At 33.3% G+C, this 13,536-nt stretch overlaps 1 protein-coding gene across 1 annotated transcript in view; it reads right to left on the bottom strand.

The window, feature by feature from the left end:
* LOC113522424 (ammonium transporter Rh type B) overlaps positions 1–13,301 on the bottom strand; it is a 35,056-nt gene extending 21,755 nt beyond the window's left edge. Inside the window, 2 exon segments of the mRNA XM_031911067.2 lie at positions 2,017–2,149; positions 13,233–13,301. Of these exon segments, the coding sequence (XP_031766927.2) occupies positions 2,017–2,134 (118 nt within the window). The 5' untranslated portion in view covers positions 2,135–2,149; positions 13,233–13,301.
* Positions 13,302–13,536: the final 235 nt, after the last annotated feature.

Raw genomic sequence — 13,536 nt, 5'->3', positions numbered from 1 at the left:
TAGAGAGTTGAGGTATACAAGTGTGACGTCCACGGTGTGGTTTGTGTTTAGATGCGACACTTTCATTAGATGGCCGTCAGTTTGCTTGGTATTGTAAGTACAATAAATCTACCAGCTAAATTAAATTGATTGAAATATCATTTACGCAGCGGACCTGTAAAGTTGCAGGCCCAACCTCCGATGGAGGTTAATTCCTGCGGGATTGACCCGTTTAAACCTGACCTCTGTATTTGAATCATTGATTTTTAAACGCTTCACAAACTCCTGATATTGGTTCCGCAAACGATTACATATTAGGTACCTACCTACAACCTACATTATTTCTTAGTGGCATTATTAAATTTTTACTTTGATCAAATTTGCTAAGCGAAAGATTACAATGTATACTTGTATAGTAACAATATCAAACACTATTATACTGATCTCTCGCTCTGACTTCGCACGAGTGCATGAACTCAAACTTCCATAAAACATATCTAAGCGACAGTGAATAACAAATTAAAATTGGTTGTGTAGTTTGAAGCGTTTTATATGTTAAAGAAGTAGGCAAGCAAAGGACCATACAAACGTGGACGGCGATTTTATTTTATACTATTTAAAAAGTAGGTGTCATCAGTTCAAGAAAAGGTAAACAGGCAGGCAAAGCTAGAAGTAAAAAAATTGACAAATAAGTTTTTTTAATTTAATCCGCCATTTTGTGGCAGCAGCCATTTCATGCAGAGATATTATATCGTAGTAGGTAGATATATCATTAAATTCCCAAGACGAGCAACATTTTTACAGTCACAACAATATTGGCCTTGCATACATTGTTTGCGGCGTCATTATATTAATTGGATACGCTAATTATTACAATTGGCGACACTCGTAACTTAATCCTGTATTGCGTTTGTTGACGCAATTCGTCTCCAGAGTAATCAAACCAATTAGTTGTTTTGCCGGAGTTACACTTGACTACACATGTAGAAATATTATAATCCCAGACTGCAAGTTTGTTGAACACACATAGACCATACATACGAATATTTACAAGAGGGAGACTTCGTACAAAAGTCATTGCTTTGGATATCTCTTGTTTGCATGATATGTTTCGGTTCGAAGTGCCTGATATGACAGTGAAGCTACAGGATATGGAGGCATAATTATAACTTTAAAAATATTATTAAAATGTGAAGGTTTGTACAGATATTTGTGAGTATGTTTTTAAACTAATCAGTCAAAATCATAGTTGAATGGAATTTGAAATATTAAGAAAAGGAGATCATGTTCTAGATATTCTAACATACATTACTTTTTACCATTATTAATGTATGTAGTTGCGGAACATAACTAGTTTATATGGATTTATTTTATTAAAGAAAGTGGATTTCAGATTTTTATGGAAATAAAGGAACAAGAGTCAAAATTATAGACTGTTCACCAAAAACCAAGCTGTTCAAAAATTTGATCCATCGTGAGCGGGCTCGCTGAGGAGGTCGTTTGGAAAATGTCAATTAAATATTTTTGATTAAATGGCTCTTTAGCGAGATAAAGAGACCTTCCCCCTTTCCAGGTCTGTGCAAAAGTTTATCCTTCCTTTAACTTTTAACTATCTTTGCCATTTTCCTTTTAATTAAGTAGGTACTTGCGTTGTTACGGGTCCCTATTAATGGACGCCCAATGCCCACTTGGTCAGTTTTTAACCGACTTAAAAAAGAAGATTATGTTTATATTCTTGATACTCCTGCTGATTTTGATCTGATTACGATCATTTTTTGTTAAAATAGAAGTATTGCATTAAATTCTTTTCGTAGAATATAGTTTTAAATTATTTCATTTAGTTTTAAAGATATTTATAAAGTATAGATAAATACGAGATTTAAATTCATAAAAATATATTTTGTGTAATATTTTCATATACCTTGAATTTGTTTTTCAAATTTATGTTTGCATATTTCTCTTGCGTCGTGTTTCGGAGTCAGAGGCCTTCGTGTCAGCAGAGGTCACCCTCACCCGAGTAGTAGTAGATTTACTTACCTCTAACATTAACGTCTTTATCCAGCCCGTATCTTGTGAATACGAAGAATAGGACCATAAGTATAAGTTGAAACACCATCAGCGGCACATACTTCATTGCGCTAAGTTTTAACACCATTCTAATGGCTCGGATCTGTAGCAAAGAGATAAAAATATTAAAATTCAGCAGCTTAGTGTGATAGCATCCCCATTAAAATGTTCTTTTGGTTTGCGCAAATTTAATTTGTTCTCGATTTTCATATAATTTAATAAACTTTCATATCCTACTTCATCCCTTAAGGGATGAATTATGATTCTTCAAAAGCCAATAAATATATTAACGTTTGTTTTGAATCAAGAATCTAATTCAAAAATTTCACGTGTCTAACTTTTAAAGTAACGAAATTCCATACAAATTGTCTACTCCCATTTTATCTTCTTTGAGATTAAATTTGTAAAATACGTTTTTTTTATTGTTCACCTACGTTACATCAAGGATCTATCTGCAAAATTTCATGATTTTAGATTCAGCGCTTTTGGCTGTACTTTGATATATATGTCAGTCTGTCAATGAGCATGCTCTTTTATATATACACTCGTAAATGCTGCACTAATTTATACTAATGGATGAGTATTGTTTATAATAGATTAATAAGTGTTCCAAATTTCACTCTCTTCTTCCAAAATTAGAAGTTTGGAAGTTTTAGTTTCAATTTTGAATTTTAAAGCTTCCTATACAATTTATAAGGTATTTAGCTAATTAAAATTGTCATAATTATGATAGTTAATCGAGTACTGTTAATAGAATCTTAATTACTTATTAACTGCTATCGAGACATCGTAATCGAAATTAATTAGGTAAATTAGTAAAACATAACGAAACACCATTAAGACATTTTTTTCGAAAACATGATCATATTGTTACAATAAAATTTACTATTCAATAAACAACAAAGAAAAGTTCTTGAATGGTGACCCAGTACGGGTAAACGCAGTGTAGGACGACTCCCCATTAGATGGAGTGACGACCTCAAATGCAATGATGAGAGTCAGTGGATGCAGGTGGCTTAGGAGAGTTCCTTATGGCAGTCTACGAGGGAGGTCTATGATCAGCAGTGGACAGATAATGGCTGAGATGATGATGATTAAATTAACAATATCTTTACATTTTTCCTGATTGTCACTTTATGAAATGAAGCTTGATCTGCCTAATAAATGTTATGTTATTATTATTAGTTGAAATTTTATGGCTAATTTGGAAGATTGTAGAATTTCTGGCAATACTGGTGGTCAATCTTCGAGTGTTTTTTTTTTTACTGGGTGATAATGAAATGGTAACCCCGCCTGCGTTATCGGTATACACTGGCGGGGCACCAGTGAGGGATGATAGGTGAGGATGAAACAGGTCAGTTGGTCTATAGTGACGAATTCATAAAGAACTAATCAAAATGGTTTCCAGCGGGAACCGTGTGGAGGTCGACCTGATAGGGTATATTGCTAGCTATGGGGAAGTTACATCCCCAATACTAACAATTCCTTTCCCCCCCTAATCTCCGAGTGTTGGCAATCACACAAATACTAATGGTAGCGGAATTAAATAAAATTATTCTAGTCAAATAACTAATGATATGGACTTCTGCAAGATAACACACCTAGTGCAGTAAAATAAATGTTATGATTCAAACAGTTTTTTAATTGAGTCTTTTTTTTATGAGTGAAAATGGTATGGTAGCCCCGCCTGCGCTAATGGAATACGCTGGCGGAGCACCAGTGAAGGGTGATCGATGAGAATGAAAACAGGCCAGTTAGCCCATCATGATAAATTCATCAGGAATTAACCATGATAGTTTCCAGTGGGAACCGTGAGAAGGTCGACCTGGTTGGTTATATTGCTAGCAATGGGATTCTCAGTCTCCATTACTAACAATCCCTTTCCCCCTTTTAATTGGGTCAGCTACTCCAATTCAATTATCAAAGTTTTCTTGAACTCCTTTTACTCGTATTTACATATTAATATAACAAACAGACAAGTAACAACTTGAAAGTCTGCATAAAACAATACTTAAGGAGTACAAACGCCTGGTAGTGCTTTATTTTTTATTAGTACTTCAAATCACTACATAGTATAGAACAAAGTCGCTGTCGCTGTTTGTCCGTCCCTATGTATGCTTATATCTTTAAAACTACGCAACGGATTTTGATGCGGTCTTTTTTAATAGATAGACTGCTTCGAAAGAAAGGTTTGTATGTATAATACATGCACAATATTGTAAAGAAACACTGATAATTTTAGAGGTTTCAAATGTGATGTGAGATAATGTGCACTCGTGCGAAGCCGGGGCGGGTCGTTAGTTATAAATAAATACCACTTTCTTTGAAATATCGACCGTACGTGCGTCGCAGTATATTTTTAATTATAATCTTAACTGATATAATTAAACGGTCATTCCCATGTCGATTGGCAGTTTCCTTATTAAACACCATGACCTAATTTTTAGCCAACCGTAAAATGTAATAGTGATGAGTTTGCGTGTTGAGCTGTTTATTTTAAATATTATGGTGGTAAATAAATATACATGGGGGGGGGGGAAGGGATCGTTAGTAATGCGGGCTACCAGTCCCATTGCTAGCAATACACCCTGTCAGGTCGACCTCCACGCGGTTCCTCCTGGAAACCGTCGTGCAGAGTTCCAGGTGTATTCATCACGATGGTCATTATTCACCTATCATCCCTCACTGGTGACCCCCAGGGTATACCGTTAGCACAGGCAGGGTTACCATTCCATTAATCATGCATTAAAAAAATATATATATACAGGTCCGTCTGATAGTAAACAGTTACCGTCGTTTATTACGCCTGCATTCTATTGTCCGCATCAGCAGAAATGTCGTTTGCAAGCTACCGACATCGTAGAAAATTTGCGTTAGGTAGAAACAAACTAACAAGTAGTCGTATATTTGAAAAAATAGTAATATTATAGACGTAATTCTTTTATCGGCCTTTATTCATAAAAATGACACACCTCTCATAAACCTTTTTAGTTTTTGAAGTGTGTTATCCTTTACTTTTGCACTAATTTCTCAATTTGAAAGACAGTGACAAAGCATCTCTGATAGTTAAATACTCTAATGGTTTTTTACGAATAAGGAGGTTTTTTTTTAATGAATGATAATGATATGGTAACCCCGCCTGCGCTAACAGTATACGCTCGAGGGGCACCAGTGAGGGATGATAGGTGAGGATGAAAAGACAGGCCAGTTAGCCCATTGTGATAAATACACCTAAGTGTACGGCACGATGGTTTCCAGGGGGAACCACGGGGAGGTCGACCTGTAAGGGTATATTGTTAGCAATGGGACTGATAATCCGCATTACTAACAATCCCTTTTCCCCCGAATAAGGAGGTTAGTTACTATGGCCAGCAGTCGCATTATAAACTTGTAAAAACCCAATCAAGTTCCAGGCAATTCACTTTATAGTCCTAAACTGGCTTGTTCTTTTTCGTATTATGACGTATAAAAAACGAACCGACTTTTACCTGGTTAATGTCTACGGCTGGTTATTCATTTACACTCGATTCGTTTTGAAACAACATTTAGAATTTTACGGTAAGTTACGGTTTTGAAGAATGCGTTAATTCTTGTAATTTATGAACTAATATAATTATATAATATAATATTACTACATATATACTTATAATAATGCAAACGCGGAAGTATAAAAGTTATTAATTAACATCTGTCAGCCATTCACAGTATAGTACACCTACTGTATTGTCCTGATTGCCCTACTACCTGTTCTCTGTAGGATTTAATGGACGCTATACAAAACATTTATTACCTTGCTATCAACTCGCAAAGAAAAGAAGAAAAACTGTATAATGTATAATAGACTGTAGTCCGTTCTTAGGTGTCGTTTGACCTGATGTTCGCGGGCGTTGTACTGCCATCGACAGGGAGTTCAACTTTATACTTCACACCGTCGCTTACAACACGAGATGTGCTTCCTTTTGCAAATATTCAAGTATGAAATAAGGTCCCTGCCGACGTTTATTTTTATACAACTTAGAATGGCAAACGAGCTGACGGCCCACCTGATGGAAAGTGGTAACCGTCGCCTATAGCCAACCATGGACATAACAGAGTTTTTCGCACTCAATTCCTGAAACGATTATTCATAAATATATAAAAAGGGGTACAGAGTTTTTACAGGATAGAAAAAATATTATTCCAAGCGGCCACAGGCTACGGCATAGAATGACCCACCTCTTCTTTTTCGGTGGGTGTCGTGAGAGGCGACTAAGGGAGCTTAACGGTCGGGTTATGGGCAGCGGCGTCCGTCTTAAAACATCACCAAAGCCTAATTGCGGTTGCCAACTCGCCTACTAAGCGTGGTCACTACTTATGGACTAGGCTTATGTTCAGCAGTGGATAGTTAACTCCTGATATGATGATGATGAGAGGCTATGGAAACCGTTCACGATCAAGCAGGCTCTGGGCATCACCTCATTATTACTACATAGTACAAAACAAAGTCGCTGTCGCTGTCTGTCCGTCCCTATGTATGCTTAAATATTTAAAACTACACAACGGATTTTGAAGCGGTTTTTCTAATAGATAGAGTGATTCAAGAGGAAGGTTTATATGTATAATACATGCGTAATATTGTAGAGAAACATTGATAAATTTAGAGGTTTCTAATGTGATGTCGTAAATAAACACATTTTTTGCGCTTACATTGCAAGCGCGAATAAATAAATAAAAATAATGTACTACAGTATTGTACACCTTAAAAAGGTCAACAAAAAAATCTGCGATGGTATATGTCTATCTCTTAAGGATAACCCACAATAACCATTTTATATCCTTTACATTTCATGGGAAAAATGGCTTATTTACGAAGTGATTTTAAGCAATACAGCATTAATGTTTATCCAATTAAGTACCCTAAATACATTGTTCATTTAATATAGATTAATATAACCATTTACAGCATGTAATTAAAATGAATATTTCCGAAGATATTACAGATTTAAAATGCAGGGACATAGTGGTGCGGCATTGAACCCGTGCGAAGCCGGGGCGGGTCGCTAGCTGGTATATAAAAATATTCATTAGGACAAATCAAGTGAGTGTAAAATTCGAAGCGATGCATCATTTTATTATAAAATAGTTGACCCGACAAACGTCTGTCAAAAGCTATTGAAATGTTGAATGGGCAGTTAGGAATAGTTTATAGAGAATAAAGAAAACTTTTATATATTTAAAGAATTTTTTTTCTAATTTTTAACTTTATAAGTATCTGAGATTTCAATGAATATTTGCGAAAAGAAACTTACTGAATTGTCTCAGCCATTCTCAAGTTTTAAGTTTAATAACATATTTACCGATTAATTTTTATTTGTGTGAATTTGTTTTGGCCACATTCCGGCTCTGTCGTCAATGAAATCAAGAAATCAAAATCATTTTATAATCAATTCAAAAATTTTATTCCAATTGAATACCAGCAAGTAATTGAAAAAGGCTCTATTCAATTTTACTCTTTAGATTTCATGTTCAAATATTTATTTAATGCGGACTTTTCATGAAAAATAATAAAAAAAAAATATTCAAATGTTATTAAATTAAAATAATAACAATGAATATCGTACTGAAAAACATTTATATTTTCTCGGTATTGGTAATTTAATAAAATAACATTTAAAAATAATATTTCCTGGGTACACAAAGAAAACTCGTGGATAGCGTTTCCATTGTAGTTGGTTATTGTTTTAAATTGAACTAATACTGAACTGAAATAAATAAATGTTCGTTTCCTATGAATATGTCACAATGTTTATATGCGAGCAGTTTAGTACAAGTTGGTTTGTCGATAAATATCTAATTGTATATGTTAATATTATACTGTCGATAATACGAGCTACACCTACTAACGTGTTTACTTAAATTTTATTGACCAATAAAATGTGGTACGAAGGGAAACTTAATGCTACAGTTATTTTCTGTCAACTTTCAGGATGTGCAGAGAGATTCGATGGCGGTTTAAATAATAAAATAATTTATATTTCAGTGTAATATGGAAAATTATATACATATAAACATAATTTAGGGGGTATGGCAGTGCGAATGCATCAAGACCAGCACAGCTGTACTATGCTTTTCTCGAAATAACTCACGCCACTTTTGAGCCTCTGTTATTGTAGATAAAGCAAAAAGTTAGAATTTTGGGTGATCAAAAGGACATATTATAACTATCTATTTTGCCAATATATCTGATAATTCCACTTTATAATTTTCGAATGATCACTTGTCAAAGTCTTTAGTTATGTCACTGACACTTGCAGATTACTAAAACTCTAAGGTATTTTGAGCAACATCACAAACATTTTTTTTTACATTTTAGTTAGCGTTTAGCCAATAATGGAAGGAAAAAATTAAAAAAAAACCCGAAATTTCATTATTCATTAAACTAAATGAAAAATAATGATTATTAAAAATTAGGCATTCAATTAACGTATCGCGTTTATAGCTGATGGACTTACCCGAAAAAAAGGAGGATGACCTATAAAAAGAAATGAGATCCCATCACAAACATAAAACGAAAAAAAAGGCCAAGTCCAACATCGCAGTTCTTCCTTTACAAAAGTTAAAATCATGTAAAATCAAATCAGTATCATAATATAAAAAGTAATCAACATACGTACATAATACATTGTAATACCAATGAAGTAACGATAGAGATCAAAGGTAATGATCAAAAGATGATGATATATCTAATAAGACATTATTATATACATATATTTATAATATTAGGTGATACATTAACATAGTATTACATATAGAATATATTGAATATAATTATGAAAACAAATAATCAATTACTGTTGCCAATTCTACGTGATTGACAATGATTACTGAGTCTCCACATCCTATTGAAAACATTGTTAATCCCAGTTACGGTAATGAAGGTAATTGGTTAAAATTTCTATTCAAACTTTGTATTGAAATTGATCATTTCAATATCTTATCGACTTTAGCTCCAGTCATTCGCGTTGACGTTTCTGAAGACAAGATAGAACAACACACATAGAGAATTACATTGGCGTACATTGATGCAGTGATTGCATTCGACCGTGTATAGTGTATTCGCTTGTTGGCGTTCACCATAAACAATGGGGTTTTAAATTCGAGTGCGTTTAAAACTTTGAAACAGCTACGTATCTATCTGGAAATATATATTTTCGTACAGGGGATCTGTTTATTAAGAATTAACAAGAAAAATAACTTCACAATTTTTTTTTATAAAAATGGGAACTGAATTGTTTCAAGGGAGCAAAGCCGCAGGCATGGCTAGTTTAATAAATAGAGATTTGAAAAGCACATACCATTTAAATATTACCTTTATGACTTGAACAGTGCAAGTACTTTTATCACATAATAAAACTCCTACCTCACTTTAATTGAATACTTTGTGGAAAAAAAAGGAGAATTCTAAAAGATCAAAGGTACGCTTTAAAGGCAATAACTTTGTTTAAGTGTGAATAATTTTTTATATAAAACTCTGTGGTAAATCTCCGTAAAGCAACATGCGTTCGCGTTTTATGAATGAGCATTAAGTGTAATATATGTGAACACAGACGTGAAGGTGCTGAATTTCCCTATTCAGTAACGTGAAACGGTAACGTTGTATATTCCAAGATAGCATATACATCCTGTATAAATTATTTGCTTATTTTGTAGGAAATACGCGCATAAAGCACGCAGCACCTACGGGCCACAACACCGGTACACCTGTAAATAATTTTAATTTCTGTGGAAATTAATTAATTAATCAGAAGCCGCAAAACGCTGAGGCTTGGCCCCTCCCGCCGTCGTACCTACATAATGAAATCGAGCCGGTTTCATTTCCAGCTATGGATCCTATTAGTTGCCAAGATCTATAAAATTACCGATTCTGTTAAATGTATTTGTTTATACATATACATATATAATAATTCAACAGTACATTATCTCCTTATTCATAAAACTAAAACCTTCTGCGAACCTATTTTAACTAATATAAAAAATAGGTATAAAATATCTATTATATACACACCTTACGTCTATGTACTATAAATATAAAAAATAAGTCCTTATTGTATCGGTGTATTAAGTCTATTTTTATAACAAATTCGTTTTTCTTTGAAAAATATCAAGTTCTGTCGTGAACCCCCCTACCAGTATACCGGTGAAGGATAAAATGTTAAATATTATAAACTGTTTGTTGCAAAGGAATATTTACATGTTAATACGCAGAAATGTGTGTTTACAAGTAGAGTTTTGCATCGCAACAACAAGTTGCTCTCCGAACAAGAACGGCTCTTCATTAGTCACAAAATTAATATGGAATTAACGTGAAAATGTACTTCTTGGATTACAAAAAGAATTGTGACATTGAAATTTGGTTTAAATTTCGATACTCGTCAATACTAATATATTTATTTGATTGTTTGTAATAAACATAAAAATTACTTAGACTTATATAGGTATACACTATAAAAAGTTTTAAATTGATTTTCTAAATTCTTTTACTTACAGAACGCTACATCATCAGCAAGTAATCATCATCATCATCATATCAGCCCTTAACTATCCATTGCTGAACGTAAACCTTCCCTTTGGGGGTTTTGCTAGTAGTTACCACGATTGGCAGGTGGATTGGCAACCGCAGTTAGGCTTTAGAGATGTTTTAAGAGGGACGCTGCTGCCCATCCCTCGCCGTCCCTTAGTGTCTTTTACGACACCCACAGGAAAGGAAGGTGTGGCCTATTCTATGCCGGGACCACACGACCAAGCAAGTAATATAAAGTTATATATTATTTTAGTAAATTACCTTTATATACTATCTACCAGCCAGTGCGAAGCCGGGCCGAATCGTGAGTATTTGTCATATTATCAAAAAAAATAACATGCAGACGAATTGAGAATCTTTTAGTTTTAAAATTTTATTTCAAAATAATAATTTTGAATTAAGTATATGCTGATCATTTTGCATTATATTGGACACAGAAATAGATGGAAGTAATTAATTAAGTATTTACAATCCACAATATCAATTTTAATTTGAAAATTTAGTTTCCGTAAAATTTTATTATAATAATAACAAATACCATACTATCACAATAATTGGTTAATTCTAGCATTAATACACTCGTATCGTGCAATACGCGTGCTAAAACAGCGCACTTACAGCTGTGAACATATTTCATAATATTCCGACGCGAGCTGATTTAAAAAGTTCATTACAGTATTGTATTTCTGGTAAGTATTTATCGGATGCATTGAAATGTTGCTGGGGAACCGTATATTGCAATTTTCTTGATTACCTCGTTGGTGTTTTTAAACGAACAAAATAACTCTTATGTCCCAGTGTAAGTACGTTGAAATCCAAGCTACACAGGAGTCATATTAGGTACCTACTTACGAATACGTATATATAGTTTAAGAGTACTTTTTATACGTATTGGAATATCAAACAAGCTGGCTGCCCCTCTAACGGAATGTTCAAAGGAGGATCCGTTCACTAGAGTAGGTATAGATAAAATGATATTCATTTTTCTATGACTGCAGTTGTGTTTTCTTGAATTTGTTTCGGTTTGAAGGGTAGGATATGGCAGTGAATTTACAGGGTACAGAGGAATAACACCTGAGTCCTCAAGAGCGGAAACGCATAGGGAGTATCATGGGCGAAACAGTATACTCTGTTTTGTTCATGGTACTGCTCATGTCTATAGGCGACGGTTACCATTTTCCATCAGGTGGGCCGTCAGCTTGTTTGCCATTCTAAGTTGCATAAAAAATGTTGCAAACATGGACAGTAGCATGATTATTACAAAAAACACTGAGTGCATTACAAATCTACTTCCGTAACCTGTTATTTCATTGCCGTATCCCACCCTTCATACTGAAACATACGTGTAAAAGAAAGACCCTTGATAGCAAAAATGCGAAGGGAGCAAAGGCGTCCAAGTAGATAATATTTGTACGTCTTTGTACTTTCTCTGGTACTTAGGGACAAAAATAGCAAATAATAATATTATATGAATTCCAAATAATGTTGATATATCGTATAGAAATGTTATTTTTGTCTATTTCATATTTATTGTAGTCACAAGTCTTATAATTGTATATACCTATATTGTTTATCTTTCTTTGTATATTTAGTAGATAATCTTGCTTTTTTTAAGCCTTTTTATTGATACTTGTGATATATATGTCGTGCATAATAAAAGAGAAAGAAATTGCTTTAATAATAAATTTGAGATATTAGTCCGCATACAAAAAATACTTCTGTTTTTTTAGGAAGACACTTCAAAAGGTTTTGTAACATATTATTTTTGTTTCTTTAATTATATTTTGTAATTAGTTATATATTTAGATTATTTAATAGCTATGCTATAAAAGAAAATATATCAGATTTTGAAGTGAATCACTTTAAATGGGCCGCGACTGCTTTTTAATTACTCTTTCATTCACCATTATGAGACTTCAAAAGCAGAAGTTTCTTTGATTTACCAGTATTTTTTTAAAACCAATCTTACTCGATATCTTCGCCAATTTAAATCAAAGTCGTGATATTATTTCTTTTCTAAATCAACTTTTATAATTATCTTCCGCGAGGGTCCCATATTTATTTTATCCCTACTGAAGTTATTATTTTTTGTAAATTAAATTAAATGAAATTAGATATATTTTTTTTATCTTCCTTTTCATGTACAAATTTAAGGTAATTTTTATGTTATAAATATATAATATCTATTATGCAAATTTCATCTCATTATATAGTAAAGTATATTTTCTACTTAATTTTTGAACGACCTGGCATTTTTCCAACGAAATAAAAGGCCAAATGTATCCTTCCTATATGTTAAACAAGACACTATATCATCGTTATAAAAAAATATTTTTTAATTTTACTTCTGGTACAACATTTTGAAAAAACGATGTCACTATAAACAGCTACTATGAGGTGGCTCGTATGTTTTCTTGTCATTGAATCCTTAATAATATTATATATGTAAAATGAGTTTGTTTGTTTGTTATTTCTAGACGTCTATTCAATCATCATATAATTTGGTATAAATGTACTATATAGGGTCGAGAAGGAGATGAGCTACTTTTTAAATCGGTCCATGGAAATATCCCGTTTATATAGACGAAATTATGGCAAGTAGCATATAAAAAAAAAAAAAAAATACCTTATGTGTGTGTGTATATAGTAGGAAGTGTAAGCGGCAAGTCGGGACAAGTACGTAGCACCACTCCCACCGTATCACTGTGAATTGTCGAGCCCCCATAGCAAATTATCAAACAAACATGTTTGTTGCAGCACGAATTAAATCAATCGTCATTTCAGTAAATGGCTGGCCGGCCGAAACGAGAATACGAGCAAATGATATTATGTATCGGTATAACTAAAGCGAATCAGTTAATTCTTTTTTTAACAAGCATCTTTATATAGAAAAAAAGGATATAGCTATAACCAAATTGGTCAAACGGCCA

This window comes from Galleria mellonella, unplaced genomic scaffold (assembly GCF_026898425.1).
Source record: "Galleria mellonella isolate WM207_F2 unplaced genomic scaffold, CSIRO_AGI_GalMel_v1 utg1634, whole genome shotgun sequence".
In the NCBI taxonomy this organism is placed as follows: domain Eukaryota; kingdom Metazoa; phylum Arthropoda; class Insecta; order Lepidoptera; family Pyralidae; genus Galleria; species Galleria mellonella.
The sequence above is the reverse complement of the archived record's forward strand: the minus strand, read 5'-3'. Positions and strand labels throughout refer to the sequence as shown.